Source organism: Plectropomus leopardus, chromosome 20, assembly GCF_008729295.1.
Source record: "Plectropomus leopardus isolate mb chromosome 20, YSFRI_Pleo_2.0, whole genome shotgun sequence".
In the NCBI taxonomy this organism is placed as follows: Eukaryota; Metazoa; Chordata; class Actinopteri; order Perciformes; family Serranidae; genus Plectropomus; species Plectropomus leopardus.
Window position 1 is genome coordinate 13,151,786 of NC_056482.1, and position 20,863 is coordinate 13,172,648.

Here is a 20,863-nt window from a genome sequence, read left to right on the forward strand (position 1 = left end):
AACGCAGTGTTTTTGATCACTCGTCAGTAACCTCCCCTTTGGTGTGAACTGAGGCTGTGCGGTTACACTGGCAGACAAAAATGATGTGAGTCCACCTTAATATAATTATGGATGTTTTCTCAGTCTGAACAGGCAGGGGCAGAGTTCAGTATGAGATTGATGTTGTGGTTGTTTAGAAGGAGAAGCAACTTCCAACAAGTAAAGGAGAATAAAAGAAGGGGAGGTCAAGGTTTCAGGTCTGTTTCATTTTGATTGTATTTAATATTTTCAAGCAGCATAGTTTTTTTCAATTAGTGTCACTAGCGGTCTGTTGTATAGCCTGAGTATTTGTATTCATTCCTATATTTAACTCTGCATCTTCGACATTCAGTTTGTCTTCAGTCAGCTTCTAAAGGAAAAAGGATGTTCTGTATTTCCGAGTGCTACCGTATGACTCAATCTTGTGGTTAATCAGTTGTCTTCTTCTTGTTCTCTGAAGAGTTTCCTTCCAAATCTGCTGCATTTCAAGTTTCAATTTCAAGTTAATTTCCCCCCAAAATAAGCAAAATAAAATTCATGTTTCCATTCACTGCTGTTATGTAAATTTTAGGAAACGGGTGCATTGAGATAAGCAGTCGGATGTGCTTAGTCTCCAGTTGGGTTCCAGTTAACAGTTGCAGAAGAGGAGGGCACAATAAAATGACATTGGCATTGGTAAATCTACCCAATTATGAAAAGCATGATTGAAAAACTGCATAAATTTGAGTTAAAGTGTCTTTAGGGACTTTTTTTTCATATTTATGTGTTCGTCTGGCACCATGTTTTTATCTATACACAATCTTTTCCACCACAGTCGGGTGTAAAAACTTGGTTGATATATATATATATATATATATATATATATATATATATATATATATATTTTTATTTTTATTATTTTTTTTTCTCCACATTATATGCTTAAAAATGCATACAAACACAAGTGGATAGAAACACCCTTATTACAGTTCCCATGCAAACATGAAGAGGAAAGTGCACGTTCCTCGTGAAAAGGATAGAATCCAGGGGTTGAAGGACTCAAGACTAATGGATAACATCGTCATACAGACCACCACTGGAGTTGTTCAGAAACACCTGCTTACATTAATAGCAAACTGTAAATACAAGTCTTCCTCACCACATTGAGCCAAGTAAACAGAAACAAACGGTTGCTGTCACTTCCTGTGTGTTCAGACAAGCAGGATTTACTCTTACAGGAAACAGAAGACTGTTGAAGTAAATTTAGGACAGAATGATGATGATTCTTCACTTTGAGAGCTATAAAATTAAGGGAATACACATTATTATAATACATTTCTTTAATTATTATCCTACTTTTCCATGTCTAAGATGACAATGGTAGCAAATAAAACAATATCAATTAAGGTTTGGCTACTTGCGCAAATACCTGCACCTGTAGAGTTTACTTAATTTCCTATTTCCTTCATGTTATGTATTTATATGCATCTGGATCCGCCGTAGTTGGGAGCGTTACGTTTCTTTACATTTGACACAATTGTCAACTGAATTCAGAGAATACTGTAACCTTACAAAACACACTTTTGTCCATAACTCAGAAATGTCGAATTGTATAAAATTATGATATTTTACATGCAAGATGTCAAAGCTGGGTCAAGGATCTTTAAGCTTCTTTGCAGCAGCATCCATATTTGAAACATCGTCTGATGTCAAGGCTAAAACGTCATGCTCTTACTGGCCATGCATCTGAACATACATAAGGCATTTGACTCTGTTCAGTGAACTTACACACTAAAAGACATACAGCAGAACAAGAACAAGAAAGCTTAACAAAGTCAAGTAAAATCAATCTTATATATATTCTTGTATCATAAATCAACAATTTGCCTCGAGGGGTTCTACAATCTGTACAGCAAACAACACGCTCTGTTGTTGCATCATGTGATGAGGCTCCATCAGTCCTCTGTACTCCTGTGAAAATAGTCTCTAAGTGAAAACAGCATGTTTCTCATTGGAAAGTATTCACTGGAATCATACATGTCATTATAGTCATAACTTGTATTTTGTCAAATCATACTCTTTGTGCCTTTTATGTTAATCCTTCAGATTCTTCAATGCAAGTTGACTAGCAAAGGCTTTCAGTTCTAGGTTATTCTAGTGAATTTTATTATTACTCTTTTTTTTGTCAAGAGGCGAGCGTACAAACAATAACATTACAAGACTGGTCATTAAAAGAAAAAAAATAAAGAGGCACTGCACTAAACACAGTAAGATACACAAAGTGGTGAAGTTAAATGATAATTATTGTGCTACTTTCATCTGATTCGTCCCCAGTGTCCCTAATTCAGACATTTGTCCGCGCTTTTTGTCCGTTTAAATCCAGATTATATTTAAATCCCAGATATTCCAGCTGTTTCCTACAATTGTTGCAGAAAAAGATGAGACCCTACATTGATATAATATTTTATTTCATAATAGTGACAACTTCAGAGATTTCCACATATATAACAAAGGAGGGTGGTCCACAACCTCCTTCACCATGATGGCTTTTTCTTGTGACTTTTAATTTTGTGCCGAAATCCGAGAGGCCAGTTGTGATCATGTGAGACCGCAGAGACAAAATGTGTTTTCATGACAATGTGTGCAAAACAGTTCAGACACCACGTCCCATTCATTTATTTATTTCCCTGCGACTTATGGGAAAACACTTGGCACTTAGCATCCATCCATCCGCAACATCCCAAACATCAAAGGATTTGTGCGTGTAAGTGTGTGTGTTTGTGTGTGTGTGTTTGCGCGCGCAGGGCTGAATGAGCTAAGTGACTCAAATTACGCAAGATTGTGGGATAATTCTGTTGTCCTTTCTCTGCACAGTTTGTCTCTTTTTTGAGTGTCAGGGTTGGCGAGAGGCCAAGGCACAACACACACCACCACACTTTCTTTTTTCACTGTCAGCATCACACAGAGTCCAGTTTTATTTCCATACGTTTTTCTGTCGTGACTTTTCAGCCATCTTTTCTGTTTCATCTAGACCTCATTTCTTCCTTCCTTGTTCTATTTTTGTTTTACTTTGTTTCTAAATCTGTTTTTTTTCTCTCTTTTTTCACACTTACCATTCCTCTCTGTCTTCCCTCCATGCTGTCTAAACACACACACACACACGCACGCACACACACACACGTATTTTCATAGCAGGTTATTTTCAAGTTTAATGTCATTTTGCTCTTGATGTTGGCATTGTAGCCTCAGCTAGATCCCCTCCAATCACTCTAATTACACCATTGACTCTGCATTAATACAGTAAATACCCTGTAAATTATAAATTACACTGTCAACATACTCTTACTAATGAATCACACACAGTATCACTCCAAATCAGCGCTGGACTGACTGATGAGCTGCTAAATAAATTAAAAGAAGCTTACGTGTCAGTTCGGTTTACAAAATTAAAAATAAACGAAGAACTGACAAATGTGGAAAATACATGGAAGAAGGTTTCTAATCTCTAAAAAGAAATGAAATTTAAGAATATGCCTACAGTACAGTGATATGTGCTGCCTGTCTTGTTGGCTCAGGGAGTGAAAATTGAGCTGTAAGCAGCTTGTGTTTTCTAGTGTTAACATGGTGCATTTAGTGATCCTTCTTTGTTGTTTTCAATTATTTATTTTCCTCTTTATTTCCTGCATGCCCAAGACAATCGCCTCCCTTTTGAGTGTCTAAAATCTGCTGCCTTGTATATGAAATAGATTCCTGTTTGCATGTGGAGAGGCTGACTCCTCGGAGAATTACACATTGCCATTTCATACCTTCATTTTTCTGTCTCTTCTCTTTTCCATCTCCTATTAATCTTGCTATTTAACCCAAGCAAACGCACATACAGTAACACTTAGACTTTACATTGCATCTCTCTGTCCTCCTCTCATCAGTATGCATGCCAACAGAAATGCTTTAGGCTACTGGTATTCACACCAGGTCATCGCTGGCAGCAGTGTGACATGCTGTGTAGTAATGATAGCATGTGAATAAACCACAATCGGTGCAACTTCAAATTGTGACATGATATATTCTGTGCATATTGTTACGTCTGCAAATTCAGATTTGTTCTGCAGACCTCAGCGAGATGCAAGCTTTCTACAGCAACTTTCCTGATTCGTCAGAGCCAGCGATATGAAACAAAGTGAATTTGGTGTGCGACGAAATAACGAGGGGAAGCTGTGTGAGGAAATATTGAGAGCTGCTGTGTTGACATGGCCTGGGCCGGTGCCAGCCGCCCGTTCATACCCTCCACTTTGACCTCAGCTCAGGAGAGGTGGGGCTTTTCTGGCTGCAACTTGACTCCTCTTTTTCAGTGTTGGGAGAGGAAAGAGATGACCAAACACGTTTCAATTGACCAAATTCTCACACGGAAAATGAGATATATCACAGAGTACTCCGTGAGCAGGCGTATGCTGTTGTTTTAGTGTGTTTATATGAATACATCGTCTCATGGCACAACACTCACACCCTGGTCCCTTCTCCTACCTCTCTGCCTGACTCAGTCCCACAACTATGCAAGCAACTCCAGCTCAGTCACCTAATTGATTCCAGATTTTCCCTTCATCCCTTTGCTTTCTCAGTGCTGCCTCCTCCTCCTCCTTCTCCTCCTCCTCGCTGTCACTGCTGCCCCTTGTTCTGTCCATCTTTCTGGGCTTTCTAGGTCCCAGTGCCTGCCGTGTGTGCAACTTGTTTGCTCTTACATATATATATATGTATATATATATATATATATTACACACACACACACACACACACACACACACACATATATATATATATATATATATCAGTTACAGTTGCCAAAAAAAAGTTTTTAATTTGCAGTTACAAACTATTTGAAATACAGATGAAAAAAATCTTTTCAGTAAAAAGTTAATATGTTGAATAAAACATTAATTCTGTTGCTTTACATCTTTTTGCCATCTTTTGGCATATTTTAGGACAACACGGGTCAGAAAAGCTGTAAAGACAAATTTGAGAGCAACATATGTGCACTTATCTTTTTGAGCTGCAGCCACATTATTTAAAACATTTGTTAGAAAAGTCATCAAAAAGTAATTGAATGTAATAAGCTACATTACTTTGATGAAGTAATTATAAATAGTTATGTAACTTATTTCATTTTTTTACAGGGTAACTAATAATATGTAACCTATTACATTTCAAAAGTAATCCTCCCAACACTGTGTGTGAAGTACAATTGTGCATGCATAACTTTTCGGGACATGACAAATTATTTATTTCCCCAAAAATGATGCAAATATTTCATCTTTATTAAAATATGTGCCATTATTCTGTGAGATAACTTGATAAGAGAAACGAAACGAAATCAAAGTTGCACCTTGGTGATGGATGTGTTTAGAGGCTGTTGTGTTGAGTGGACGGGTCTCACTGAAACGTTTAGGGAACAGTGTTACTAGAGCACGAGAATGTGTGGGTGATTGTCAAATGGGCAGAGATGTTTGCTGTTTAATTATCTGAAGAGCCAAAAGAAATCTGGTGAGAAATAAAAATATGTCCCATTGTAACCTTCTGTCTTAGAGACTGTTGCAGTTCATGCATTATATTCAAGCATATTAACCATCTGAAAACCGAGCAAGTCGGCTTGATTTCTTTCAAAAATATTGAAAGAAGGCAAGGAGCAACTTAACAAGGAGTTATCCCCAAAGTTCATAGGTTAAAAGTTACAAAAAAACCCCAAACAAACCTGAATTTAGCTAAGAAAAAAGGGACAAGTGAAAGAACGCAAACGGAATAAATTAAAATAAAAATGATAAATATAAATAATTATGATAAAAAAAAATTCTGCAACCTTATTTTAAGTATGTTATCATAATAATAACGACAACAAAATGACCAATCACTTACTCCATGTTACCTTGAATTCATAAAGCAAACGTTGAAAGGAGAATCCAAAAATGGAAGAAGTTCTTGGTGAATCGAAGTCATAAAGGTACGCGTAACAACATCAAAACTATACCAAAACATCTGTTTACAAACTCTCAAACAACTTATGCAGTATAATCCAGGTCTCAGTTTTCCATTCTCATGCTCATTACTTTCCAAACACATGCATTTCCACTAAAAACGTACAATTTAAAACACTTCCACCCATGAGCAGCGCACCCTGAGTGTGAATGGGTGAGCACTACTCATCTGTGTTTGAGATTGTTTGTGCGGATGTGTTTTAAATCAGAACGTTTCAGTGAACAAACTGAATAAATTACCCTTGGATTTGACTGCACAAGTTGTTATATAGAGTATTGAGAAGAGATTATTTCTATATAGCTTTGCTGCTGTTAATGCGCACGTTAATTACTTTGATTCATGAGGAATGTATGCCTTTTATGTATTCTCTGTTCACAGTGAAGACGTGAGAAAGGTTTTCTTCACAAGTTCAAGGTAACACATGGTTAGTAATTAATACACAAGTGGATCTTTTGCAGGGTGGAGTATCCCTTTAAATACCATCTTTCATGTGAACATTTTTAGCCCTGTTTGTGTAAAGTATACAGTCAGGCAGTGGCGACTCTGCGCAGACATGGTTGAGCATACAGATCATTATGTACAGTTTAAACAGTATGGCCAATGGTACAGGGTTGTACAAATACACAGTATTTATATACCAATAGATAAGAGGCACAGTCAGATGCCATGTCCTCATGCCACCAGTGTCAGATGCCACTGGATGTTTAATTGACCTCGCCTGATCCTGCAACATTTTCTTTCATAATGTCTCAGTTCAGCCAGCTTGATGCTCATGTGACTGAAAATGGGAAAAAAACAGGAGCAACAGTAAACTTGGGCCTATAGAGTTGTTTTTCTCAACCATTAAACATAAACCCCTTTCTATTCTAACCCTGAAATGTTTAGGAACATTTCCATGGGGGCCATGTGTTAATGGTAGCAGAGATCAATGTTCAGGGAGATGTGTACTGACAATTTCTCAACTAAAGACTCCAGCCAGAGCTGCTGTAGAGGTAAATGGAGGCAAACTTTTAGACTCAGTGGGATGAACGATAAGGCCCGATTTTCACTGTGGCTGGTGTTCTACTGCTCAGTCTGTGCCCAGAGTACACTCTGTGCTGCCAGAATGTGATGAAATGAATAACTGGACGGCATTTTTTCTAATAGTGCTCCTAATGACCAGTCCAGCTCCGCAAATAAACAGTTCAGCGGCATATGTTTTAATCGTGGTGGGTCTCCACAAAGAAATTAATGTGTGGGAGAACCTGAAAGTTGAGTACCTCTGACATAAAGGGTTACATCTGTTTGATGAAAAATGCTTTGACGCCGAACAAGTGAAACAACTTAGTGATGATGTGTTGGACTCTAAGACTTGTTTATAGTTTAGCATTATGCCAGTGGTTACACAGTTGATTTGATAACAAACAAGCAATGCAAGTTCTTTTGTTTCATTGACACTGGACAAAAACAGCTCCTCGCCCCCCATGTTCCTGAAAATAATTAGATAACCTCTTCCGTTGCATAAACATCCGGCCTTGCCCCATCTGTTTCTTCTGTTGAGTTTTATGGCAGTCAGGATCCATAAGTGTTGCATTACCACTATCTGCTGGACTATCCCATGCTCCATGTATTCCAGCATTGGCATTGCACGTGAAAAGCTGCAAGACGGAAATGGACCTGAGTGTAGTGCATGTGTCAATAGTCGGTCACTAAAGATTATCCCAGTAATTTACCAGGAACTATGTGTGAAGGAGGCTATAGAAATGAAAGTCATTTGCAGGCGAGTTTCCTGCTATTGTTGTGAATTGTAATCACTTTCCTTAATCAGTTTTTGGTAAAAATTAACTTAACTAAATTAAATTATCAATAATCGATTTATAGTTGCTTAAAAAAAACAACAAAACTTTTCTTATTTCAAACAATGCCAAATGCGTGTTTTTATTAATAAAAACTCATATTGGATGTAATTTGACAGCATTGCATAGCCTATCGATTGATCAAATAAACTCCACAGGTTAGATTAAATTCTTAACGATCGTCCATACTTATCATTCCTACTTTATACCTAAACTCCACAGCTTCTTCAGAGCTAGTTTCCAAGCTCAAACTCATTGCTGTTTACATAAGACAAAAGCACTGTTTTAAACTGATGCTGAAGGAGAAATTGTCAGAGTTGAACAAATAGCTTTTAAGTTAAAGCTACTTTGATCTAACAAGCTTTCAAGAATTAATGTGTCTAATGGGAGACTGCACTATGTTCCGTGGAAATGTACGCCTGATGACAAACTTATTTTTCGACACAGATGCTGAAGCGTTCATATTCAGTTATGGTAGCAATTATAGAGTAATAGGACCTTGCTTTACCCCAGAAGATAATAAACAGAGTTTAAGTTTGGATTCAGTCAACAGTGAAAGTTTTGTCTAACATCAGAAAAAATCTTTTCTTTTTAACCATTGTATGATGTAACTGCTCAGCTGTATGGATCACAGGTTAGGGTGCTGTCTCTGTCTTGTCCTTAAACAGGGTTGGTCATACTTGGACCAACATGGCTTCATATGGTGATGATTAATGTGTCTTTCAGTCTGTTGGCTGAGTGTAGACCGTAGCATCGCCTGAAAGGGGAGCACATTTTTTCTTTACACTAGAATAAGTGTCTTCTTGCTTGATGCTAAATTCAATATGATTTCAGGGATAGATCTTGGTTTTAAATAAAGATATAAGCAGTATACATTAGGATTGCAGAGAAGGAACACTGGAGTTTAGACTTCGCTGACGTGGAGAATTTTAATTATATAAAGTCCCCTGAAGATAAGACCATAGGCCGACAGGAGATACGCTTGATATGATGGTGTCAAGAGTTGTGAATGACAGAAGTTCTATAAGATCCTCCTGAACTGAACTTTTGGGTTAAAATAAGGCCTTTTCCACCAAAAGGACTGAGAAATTGATGCACTTTAGATTATGTGATTTGCAAAAACTACAGAGTCAACACTCTTATGTTTGCCTGCCACATTTCAAACTTAAACGATGGCCAAAGAACCCAAATTGGAAGCAGATTTGTAAAGTGGAAATGGAGGTAAAGTTCCTGAATAATGAAGGTTCTCCAAACATCCTGGTTTCTAGCCAAACTTCCTGCAGTGGAAAACGGGCCGGACTGTGAATGTGTTTTTGTTCCCCTTCTATGAATGAATTTTAGAATATGTCTATTTTCTGTTTTGTGTTGAGAGCTGTGTAGCTCAGCTGGCCGTGCTGCATTAACTGTGGCTCGGTGCCAGGGTAATACAGCATATTATTGCCATATTAAAAGCCAGCACAAAGACAGTGGACTGCTATAAGTAATCCCCTCTGGGCTTCTTGGATCTCCTTGCACACTTTTTTTTTGTAATTCAGATGTTTGTGATTGTTGCGTGGGAAACAGTCCCTGTTAGAAATCTGCTTTGCTCATATCACACAAATACCTGTCTTTGGTAGGAGTTGACTTTTATGTGGAGAATGTAACTGAGTCGAAAAATGCAAAAAAACAAAAAGTTATCAACAGTGGAGAGGGTATCTGCAACAGTAAATCCAGATTAATAATCTGTCAATATTGATGACCTAACAATTACTCTTCTTTGAGGTGATCTAAAGCTCACAAGCCTACTCTCTCATTTGAAGCAGTCAGCTTTTATGGCTTTTTAATTTTCCTTGGCAACATCAGACATCATCCAGCACCTCAAGGTGTTGACAAACCACTTATACTCTTGTCAGATAGTGTCATAAAAAATGTCGTATGTGCTTTGAAAGATGCTTACACGTTTACAGACGTGTGGAATTTCTCTCACAGCGTTACATTATAAACCTGGCTGTGTATGTTTAGGGTTCACACATTAGCTCTTGCTTGTAGGATTTTTAATTTAGTAAAACTGTCTTTCTCAAATCTTTTCATTGATTTTATAACAGTTTTGTGGACTCTGAGCAAAGACATATCTGACATGGCAGAATTCTGATTTAGTTAAACTCTGAAAATGCACTCAACTTTCAGGAAGAAATATATATATGTTTTTATTCATTTCTACTTTTGTAGAAATTTCTATAATTTTTTTACTATTAATTCCTACTTTTGTACAAACATTTTTTATTTCAAGTTTTTAGTTGTTTGATATCAAGATAATGTTTGGATAATTATGGCAATAGTAATTTTTGCCTCGCGCACTAATCTTCATTCCATCATATGTCATCATCATTATCTAGGGCGGCAACTAATGATTGTTTTCTGGGTTGATTAATCTGTTGATTATTTTCTTGGATAATCGATTCCTTGTTTAGTCTATGAAGTGTCAGGAAACGCAGACAAATGCCCATTGTTGTTTCCCAAAGTCTAAGATGACATGTGATAATAGACAGTATTGATTGTCACCCTCTGTCTAAAGAAAACAGGAAATATTCACATTTAAGAAGCTGAAATCTGAAGATGTTTGCCTTTTTCAAAGTAAAAAAAAAAAAAATCAAATCCATTATTGGTTTTAGCGATGAATTAAATAGTTGGCAGCTAATAGGTTAGATGTTGCACTGCGCTCCTTATGCTTCTTTCCTTGTGTGTCCCTCGGTCTTTCTGTTTCCATCTGTCCATCTGTGCAGCCTTGTAATCTTTCTCTCTTATTAGTAATAACACAGAATTCAGATTTGTTGCTATGCACAAGCACCACATGACAAACACGCACGCACGCACACACACACACACACACACACACACACACACACACACACACACACATACACATACACACACACAGACCAACCTCTGCTCAGACATGCAGCAGGGCAGCTAATTAGTAAAGTGGCAGTGGGGTTTTGTCTGAAATCACACACACTCATACACACAATGTTACATTCGCACACACATTTCCCAGTGAGAGCTCATAGTCTGCACACTGCAGAGACACCACTGGACGCCAATACTGCTGCTGTTATTGATCCAAGACAAATGAATGAATGAGGGGAGAGACAGAGAGAGAGAGAGAGAGAGAGAGAGCGAAGGGAGGAAGGAAATGTGTGGAGAGGGGTCATCGTGTTCGAGACAGAGTGTTGTCACATCTCGACTCCCGCCTCCTCTCCCTCCGCAGATCAATACCGTCTTTTGTGTTCGTTAGCACGGTATTGTAGTGGTGAGTGGTCGCTCCCTCTAGTGGTGTGAGACCGACACAGTCATGGGATTCGAAAGCGAGAAGAGTTGAAAAACGAGAGAGAACGAGAGGGTTGAGGGCAATGGTAAAAGAGAGAGGGACAAAGCAGAGATGGAAAGATAGGGTTAGATAGAGAGAAAGAGAGGTAGGAATATAGAGAGTGGTAGTGGCGACCCAGTTCCATCACTGCTTGTTTGTGTTTGGGGTGGCGCGGCAGTTAAGAGCATTGAGGCATGGGGATGGGGGGAGGAAGGTTGTGTGAAATAAACATGCATCTGTGAGGACGTTACCTCACTGTACACACATACAAGCACTCACACATGCAAAGTCAAGCCCAGAACTCCCATGTGCACTGAGGCACTTTGGGAACCAGTACTCACACACACGCTGCATGCATTAAGACGAACACACGTGCACACGTTCCTAACAGCGCTGACAATTTTGTTGACTGATGTTCCTCACACACTGAGATGTTTATAAATGTATGGCAGACATACACACACAAAAACACACCGTGACCATACATAACCGCGCACACACTGTTTTAGGACCAGTTGGAATAAACTACAACAAATACATCCTTCTACCACATCCACCTCAGACATTTTTATCCATGGCACTTTATTTTAGGATCATTTTAACGTCAGTATACACAGTATAAAAGTCAAATTGGTAGAGATTTTATGGTTTAACAAGGGCTCATAATTTGATAGATTTATTAAATTTAAAGGAGCAGTGTGTAGGATTTAGAGCCATTTCATGGTGAGGATTGCAGATTGCAACCACCTAAACTTCATTGTCAGAATTCCGTGTGTGTTTATTGTTCGGGAGGTTTTTAACGGGAACTGGAAAGTCTCTTCCTCTCCAACTGATAATTTAAACTGCTTAACCAGTTTCACGCCAAAAAAACCCCAAAAAACAAAAAAGACGCTGTCTCTTAATCTCAAAAACAAACAGGCTCAGTGGTTTAGGCCAGTGAAAGCACTGAGCCGTTTAAGTTTTAATAGTGAAGTTTTTCCGACACTGCTCATCATGAAAAGGCTACTCACTACAATGGCTGACCCAAAATACGTAAACAACCCTTATATATATATATATATATATATATATATATATATATATATATATATATATATATATATATATATATATATAGTGTTTTGGTTTGTCTGTTCTAGCTTTCTGTAGAAACATGGTGGTGAGACATGGCGATCCCCGTGGATGATGACATCTTTCTTAATTCAGTTGATCTTTATAAAATATTCCAGTTCTGCCTGTACCTTCAAATAAAAACAAAAGAAATCGATAAAACAAACTTAGGAGGGAAATATATTTGCAAAACAGACTGCTGTTTTACTACCACCATTACTGCTTTTTTAAAATAATAATTTTATTTATTTTTTAAAATTGTTTTTAAATTATTAGAATATTGCTATTTATAGTCACTTCACAGGAGCCTTGTGTATAATCAGACATTCAGTGAGTGTTTCTCCCAGTTTTTTCTTCACTTTCCATCCTCGGAAACAAACATGACTTCTAGCCTAAAATCTCAGTGAAAATCTTTTCTTTTTTTAATGGATCTGCTTCTTTAAAAGATATCTGGCTTTTTATCAGTGAACATCAGTAAAAACCAAAAATGATGAGCTTTCAGTTTAGTCTAATTGAGGCTGATTACATCCAGTTCCTTTAAGATCTCTGAGGCATGATGCCGTTCCCTGTAGCTGGGGCTGTGATGAATGATGGATCGTGATGCTTTAAAGCCCTATTGCACTTAGCTGTGCATTTAGTGTCTACAGTGCGCTCTTCCCCCTGGGCCATCTGTGTTCCTCCTCTGATTAACAGGCAGTAAAAACTCAAAACACGGTGGACTGATTCTTATTGAAATGACAGTTTGGTGGTGTTTTGGTCTCACACATCCCTCCAGAATATCACTCTTTAATGTATTAGATCATTGTTTTATTTCACACCCCATTTTCTATGTTTATAAAGCTGGTGTGGGGTTGTGTATGCATGCTCGTGCGGATGCCTGACCTTGTTTGCTTGCAAGAGTGATTTGTCACACCTTGTGTTGATATGGTGCAGTGAGCTGGCTCTCTGACAGCTACAATATAAACAGGAGTGTCTAATGCGGATTGCATGTTTTCTCAGGCATCTAAGTATGTGCTGCTGCCACTGCTGGGATTTGTAAAACACATGCTGCCTTCTCTGTTTTGGAGCTACAAAATCCTGTGTAGGAATTAGGTAGCAAATGTAAAAAAAAGTTTGTCCAAATCTCTGAGGTGTCTGGCTCTGTTTTGTCAACTTTTGGGTGGGAGAGTTGAAAGGATGTGGTGACAGTTTGGGAGTTATAGGGGTAAAGAGCCTGCTGTGGAGCTGGTCATGACGAGAGTAAATGAAGATGGGTTGCAGAGGATTGGCAGACTGCGGGGAGAAGAAAAAAAAAGTTGGGGGGATTTTGAAGAGAGGGAGCAAGAGAGGCAGATATAGAGACAGTGAGAGCTAATGAGCTGGATTTGCCGGAGACTTGGCATTCTGCTCGTGGTGCTCGCTCTATCTTTCTCCTCTGTAGAGGAGCTGGCTAGAGCGAGCTTCCTGTCTGAGCCCTGAAGCAGGAGTAAATGAGGGGTGGGTGGTTGGGGAGGACAGAGGAAGGAGGAGAAGGAGGAGGGTGAGGGGCGGGAGGGACCAGTGTTGAAATTGAATGCCAGGGCGCCATGTTCTCACCGCCAGCGTTTCCATGGTTACAGGGTAATTCTGGCGAGTAAGGAAATTTCATTCACTCTGGTATGAAGAAGAAGAAGAAAAAAACAGGAGCGAAATATCAACAAAGCAACAGAGAAAGGAACACACATGCAAAAAAAAAAAGAGAAAGAGGAGGAAAGAGAAAACCTCTACTGGGGTTTATGCCACCCATCCCCCAGGCGATCTGCCTCTGTCTCTTATTCCTTTTTTTCTTGTGTATTTCTGTGATGCTTGGTTTGTTTGCCACCACCCTATAAGCAAACACAACACCCACCCACAATCCTCCAGTTCTTCCCGGAGCCCTGCAGGTATATTGCAAGGAACAAAGAGAAACACTGTTAACTGGCCGCTGTGTGTGTGTGTGTGTGTTAGTGTGTTCTTTTTGGGAGCAGGGTGATGGGGGGTTGGTTTCGGGGTAGGGCCGTGGAGGTTAAAGAAATCAGGAGGGTGCTCAGTTGTTCACAACACTTCTGACACAACTGGCGGCTGTCAGAGGCAGCGTGCAGCTGATTTGACCGCATTTTGTCTCAAATTTCACTGAAAGGAAAAAGGGGTTTAGATGAAGCTACGTGTGCATGTATAAACCTGAGCACGCAAGCATGTGTGCCAGCCTGCACAGATACAGCCACACTTTCACTCTCCAGCTAACTGCTGTTGACAACTGCATGGGGTTTGACTGGGCTGTCGCTGCAGCCAACCTGACAGCTGGAAAGCCAAGCGCCCTCTGCACACACACGCATGCACACACACACTCACACACACACACACACACACACACACACACACACACACACACACACACGACTTCATCTTGAGTGTAATTCCTGATATGATGTGCAGGTTTTCGCATCAGCACATGCAGCATGTTTTGACAGAGTGGGCCATAAACACATGCAGTTAAACGCTGAATCATGTGTTGTTTATTATCCTCAAGCTGGTGCGTGCAGATGTTTTGCCGTTGCAGAAAATACCACCACTTTTTTTTGTTATTGAGATAATAAAATAGGGAAAATTTATAATTTTGTGAATATTTTCTTCTTTTCTTTCAGTGGCTGAGGAGGGGCTCTGGGAGTGCGGGCTGTCCTACGAGTGCAGGACTCTTCTGTTCAAGGCCATACACAACCTGCTGGAAAGGTAAAAACCACTGTCCTTATCAAGAAGTATTGCATTAACTGCAGAGTGGACGCTGCTGCGTGTTGTACAGTATGAAAACATGTTACGTAACAGACTACTTACATAAAATGAAACATATTTTATAAGGTTTAACTGACATTGTTAAAAAGTGTTTGCGTTTTTGTACAGTTTGTGTTACTACAAAGTGATTTTACAATCACTCAAGATGACCTCATCAATTCTTTTGTTTTACATTTGCACATTGTTGTCGCTTTACTTCAGCATTTGACATATAATAAGTGGTTTATAACACACTATCATGCAGTTATGGTATAAGCAGGTATAAGTGTTTATTAATGTATTTGTCAATAACTAGAACATGCAGATGCCACATATCATTTTTTTTCTTCAATTATTTTTTTTATTTAGATATTGTTTGTATTTCAAACACAAACTCATAATAGCCCTCTAGAATAATAAAAATCGGTTAGTTTTTCAGTTTACTAGATGCATTTTGCTGTGGTAAAATGCCTGAAGTGAGATGAATTGACTTGAAAAGTTTATCTTATTAAAAAACAAACAGATGTTGACAGAGTTTTACTTTTAAGTTTTACTTAAATTGCAGTATATTGCAATATATGTTATCAAAATATAAACTCCATGTACTGCGAAACATTTAAAATTGAAATAATAATCCATCCATGAGTGGAGGAGAGAGTATAAAAACAGATAATGAACGACAATAGTAAAACAAACAAAAAAAAAAGTATCCCTTATAGTTAAAATTGTTGACAAATACTGTACATCAGTTAACACTTAAAACTGTCCTATATCTGCATACAACTGCATAATAGGGTGGTATAAAGCCGTTATTCAAGGTTAAGATAGTGTGTATATGCAGAGTTTATAATCTCTAAATGAAAAAGGTAAAGGCTTTAGAACCCGAGCAAATTATTTATCTGATTATTATTACTTTTTTACTTTGTAAATTAGTATTAATATTTTAATATGAGACTAGATTCAGATTTATTTTAGATTTTGGATATCATAATATCGAAACTTATCTTATATCTTATTAATATCTCTAATATCTTATTTTAAAGGCTGCATTACAGTAAAGTGATGTTATTTTCTGTACTTAAGAGACTGTTAGCTGTTATGTTATTCTCCTTTACCGACTTAGTGTATCCACATTATTGATGATCATTTATCAAAAATCTCACTTTGTAAATATTTTGAGAAAGAACCAATATACAATATCGCCACAATATCGATATTGAGGTGTTTGCTTTTTTCATATTGCCTTCCCATATTATTATTAATAATATAAATAAAAATCTTTAGCATTGAAGATAATAATAAACACACTGACTATAACTCCTCCCTGAGCCTCAAATGACCTTTTCAATCACATATAAAAATGACCAAACAAAAGATATCTGTCACACTGACAGACAGTTCCAGTTTTCCTCCAGCAGCTTCACCTTAATGAAATTATAATCTGTGCGCTGAATCACTTGCTCAAGTACCCAAAGCTCTCCTTTCTGAGTCAGAGCCATCTGTTAAATGAAGCAGCACATATTTGCTCTCTATTAAGTTAAGCATCAGTGATCATCATAGGGGGCAGGTTGAATTAACCTTCCTATTACCTTGAAGCTAACTCCTTTTATAGCTCACTATTTCAACACAGGACGGATCATTTCCATTTTCTCTGTCATATTGTACACACAAAATTGACCTCTGTCACTGACTCTTATTATTATTATTATTTTTAATTGTTGTCATTAGTAAGAATTAACATTTGTTTGAATTAACTGTGTCTTGATCAAACAATTACAAACAAGGCAATTATAAATATTACATTAAAACAAGCACAATAACCATTTAAAAAATATAAATGTTAAAAACAACATAAATACAGTTAATGCTATAAATAAAACTTAATATACAAACTGTTAGGACTTTGTAGCACGTAGCTTAATTTGTCAGACGTAGCACTAGAGACAAGATGACCAAGTTAGGCAGGTCAGGAGCGCTTTGTTATAATTGTTTATATTTTGAAAAGTTGATGTATGCAGTCTGGTTAAAAAAAGATTTCTATAGGGAATTTTCCCATTTATGACAACTGGAAAGGGTTGAATTTTTAAATCTTTTAAATTTTTAAAGTCACCTGTTTACATTTTTTCAAGACTTAAAATTATGCATAATTTGAGTGACAGGCTGTCTGTGAGTTGCATAGGTGAGATCCACCCCTCGCTCCTCCACAGCTCCACCCTCTCGTCCAACTATGGTCACTTCTGACTCCAAACAAACGAGAGTGCGATGGCCAAAAAAATGCAAAACTCAAGGCTTCAGAACGGGATTCCACAAACCTAAGGGTGACTTCAAGGGTGGCTATGTCCATTATTTTTGTACAGTCTATGGTATGCACGAGTAGTTGTGCAATAGAAGTAAAATTGGCTTTTAATAGATTAAGTGAAGGTGGATGTGTCTCTTTGGCTTCAGTATCATCTAAGGTATTTATTCGAGCCAGCATTTGAAGACGTGTCTTAAGGCTTTTCAGCATTACCTCCTTTACTCCCTGTAGTTGCTCCATTGATGTAATTCACTGTTAACTCCCTTACGCTTTCCTCTTTGTAAGAGCTCCAGTGAAGTGACTGTGTGCAGAGATGCACTGACCTGACACACCTAATTAGTATCGGGTCCAAACGTGACCTTATTAAGCGGTTCAGATATCAGCCATGATGTAACCAGCCCACATTAATTCCAGTTTCTTTGTTAATGTTGCTCTAAAATGAATTGTTTGGAGTTGATAAGACTGTACCAAAGATGGTAGAGCTGGAGGCTGAAAGCTTTGGATAGCTCAGCCTGGCAGAGTGCAGAGGAGTCCATAAAATCATTTTGTAATTCCTTGACCCGGGTCAGAGGATCCAGAAGGGAATTCTCTGGCACCTGCACACAGAGATGAGTCAAAGTTCTGAGAGCGCTGAGTTTTGTCTCTGAAAGGAGGCTGAAATGAGGTGAAGAAGTGCACAGATGGTGGGATAGCCAAATAGGGAGCATGATGACTGAACTGTTTGATGTGATCAAATTTTGATCTGATGAAAGAGAAGGGTTTTTGGAAAGCTATGTGTAAAAGTGAAACACCACTTTGAGGGGGAGAGAAGATTAGCAGAAGATTACCTTTCCTTTTCCTGTGCACTTGTCACAAAGTCCGCATTTCAGACTTCAGACAGCTGCAGCTGCAGTTTATGTCAAATCAACAATTCTAACTGGAGAAAGGCCAACATAGTTAATATTCTGTTCTGCAGGTGTCGTGGCTTATTTTACCCTTCGAAAGATGTAAGAAAGTGGTTTAACTTATGCAAGGTCAGCTAAAAATACATGAAACTGTACTCATACAAGGCCGTAGATTGATATTATGGAAGCTATCAGTAGCTGTGACTACGTGGATAATATTTTTTCAATGTGACTGGAGATTCCAACTGAACTGTTGATGCATGTTTACGCGCATCAATGCATTTAATCAGGATATTACCTTTTTTTTACTTTTTTTTTCTTTTTGACTGACCCAAAGTGGTTCTACCCACTATGTAGCATCTTATCTACTGGGGATATAACAGAGGAAGGTTTTTTTTTCAACCTTACTAAGAAAATTCGATTCCTTGAATACATAAAGTATAAAAGAAGAAGCGGTTCCACCTGTTAATACAATTTAGTAGTTGTTAGTGTTGTTGTAACTTATGTTATTTTCTGTAGCTGCAAATTACAGATGTCCCGTAAATACAAACTGTGGCATACAAACTATCAGTAGATGTTACAGTTTACCAATGTTCACTTGATGTCTCATATAGAGTCTACTGCTACCAGTAATGGTGGACAATTACTAATTATTTATTAAATCAAGACAATTAGCACTGTAAAATGAACACACGCGCAATCAAACAATTACATTGTACATTGTTGGAAAATGATAGATCAGAGTGAGAAAATAAAAAACTATAAGAGAAAAAAAAGAAAGAAGTCAAATAATAATTAAAAATAGGAATGCTTAATAATTTCAGCAGGTGATTGGTGTCAGCACATCTGTAATGTAATTACGTCCTACAAAAATACTAGCATTACAAGCATAAAAAATCACCACTGAGTTCTGAGCCTCTCAAGAATACCATTTGTCACATGAGTCATATTGAGGTGCATTAAAATATGTTTTTAACCACTTGCTCATTCTCTAATAAATAACTTTTCACGTCTTTTGGCTTCTTCTTCTTCTTCTCTTTATTGCTGCAGATGCTTGATGGACAAGGGGTTTGTGAGGATTGGGAAGTGGTTTTTCAAACCGCACGAACTGGAAGAAAAGTCTTTGGGCAACAGGTAAGGACACACACACACACACACACACACACACCTCATTTTGACACTTCTTCAGCATGTTTTGTATCCCATGAGGTTTCATATAGGCTGTGAGAAATCCGCACTACAGAAGTCCGTGTGTGTGACCATGTGTGACACAGCGAGGCGATGTGAAAGGCTTTCATGTGATTCAGTATTTGTCTCCTCTCCTTGATGTTCCAGTGGTTGGCTCATGGTGTGAGACTATTAAAAACCAGGACAGTGAATGGTGGTGAGAGGTGAGAGCCGAGCTGAGTCGCGCTCTCACAGCTCTCTTTCTCTCTCTCTCTGGGTGAGGGGAGTGTGTGTGTCAGTGTCACGCTGTGTAAGTGTGTAGGCAGTGTGGGAGACCGAAAGAGAGACTGAAACAGAGTAAAAAAAAAAAAAAAAGAGGGGTGGGTGTGATGACAGTTGCTCAACTTGTTGCTTCAGCCATAATAGTTCCCGCTCACAGCTCTGTCTGCCCACTTCAGCTTCTTCTGCTGGTGAGGATGCAACATTCCTTACATCTCTAACGTAGCACTGCTTAAAAGTATTCAAGTGGGAAACCGCTTAGCTGTCAGATGGCTCATTTTAAAAATCTGTTAGACTATCGCTTAGAGGCAGCAAACAAAACAAAAAAAAAATCATCCTTTTATTTACGTTTACTTTGTACTTTTTCAACTGGAAAACCACAAATTGCACTGTCATTCAGATGTGGTGCAAATTAAGAGATACACAGGAAACTCTTGCTCTAGAAAGTTGCTGACACAAGTGCAGTCTGCTGTGATGCGCTGTAGCAAACTCTGTTCAGAGCAGGTGGAAGTCCCTCAGTGAGGCACACCGCGTGACATCCTGAGAGCGTGTCAGTTGTATTGCCTGCGTGTAGTGTTTTGAAGCCTGATGTGATGGTTTTGCACCTGAAAGCCCTCCCATGTAAAACATACTGCACATACAGGAGATGAATTTAAGTTGGAAAAACTGAATAAATGAATGGAGAAATGTAGTGAATGCAGGTGCTTCCATGCAGAGCACACCGGGGGTCACTGGATGGTTTGATGTGAGTGAAAAGGATGTAAATCAAATGAACACTTTACACTTATTACTCTACATGGACACCAAACTTCTCACATTGTGTCTGTCACCCTTACTGGTCACATGAGGTGACCCCAGCTTTAATTAGCCTGGATGCCTTTTTCTTCTCTTTTCTCTCTTTTTTCAGAGGTTGTGACATCTTTTACACATTCTCTGTGTCTATGTGTTTGGTACATTATCCTGTTTAGCAAGTGGCAGTTGCTCATTAATTATCACCAGTGGTGGGAAGTACAAATCTGTAAAAGTACACTTACTTCTATAAAAATGACTCAAGTAAAGATAAAATTACCACTTGAGAAACAACAAAAGTAAAAAGTACTTGGTAAATAAGTTACTTTTAATTCAAAACATCTAAAATTAAATCCATAATAGCTCAAAC

The 20,863-nt window shown here is 38.3% G+C and overlaps 1 protein-coding gene across 4 annotated transcripts in view; it reads left to right on the forward strand.

Annotated features, from left to right (window-relative positions):
* The window catches only part of LOC121959487 (mediator of RNA polymerase II transcription subunit 13-like), a 101,744-nt gene that overhangs the window by 46,957 nt on the left and 33,924 nt on the right, over positions 1 to 20,863 (forward strand). For all 4 annotated transcript variants that reach the window (XM_042508792.1, XM_042508794.1, XM_042508796.1 and 1 more), the window contains exons 3-4: positions 14,955 to 15,039; positions 19,309 to 19,392. In XM_042508792.1, the coding sequence (XP_042364726.1) occupies positions 14,955 to 15,039; positions 19,309 to 19,392 (169 nt within the window). The remainder of the gene's footprint in view (positions 1 to 14,954; positions 15,040 to 19,308; positions 19,393 to 20,863) is intronic.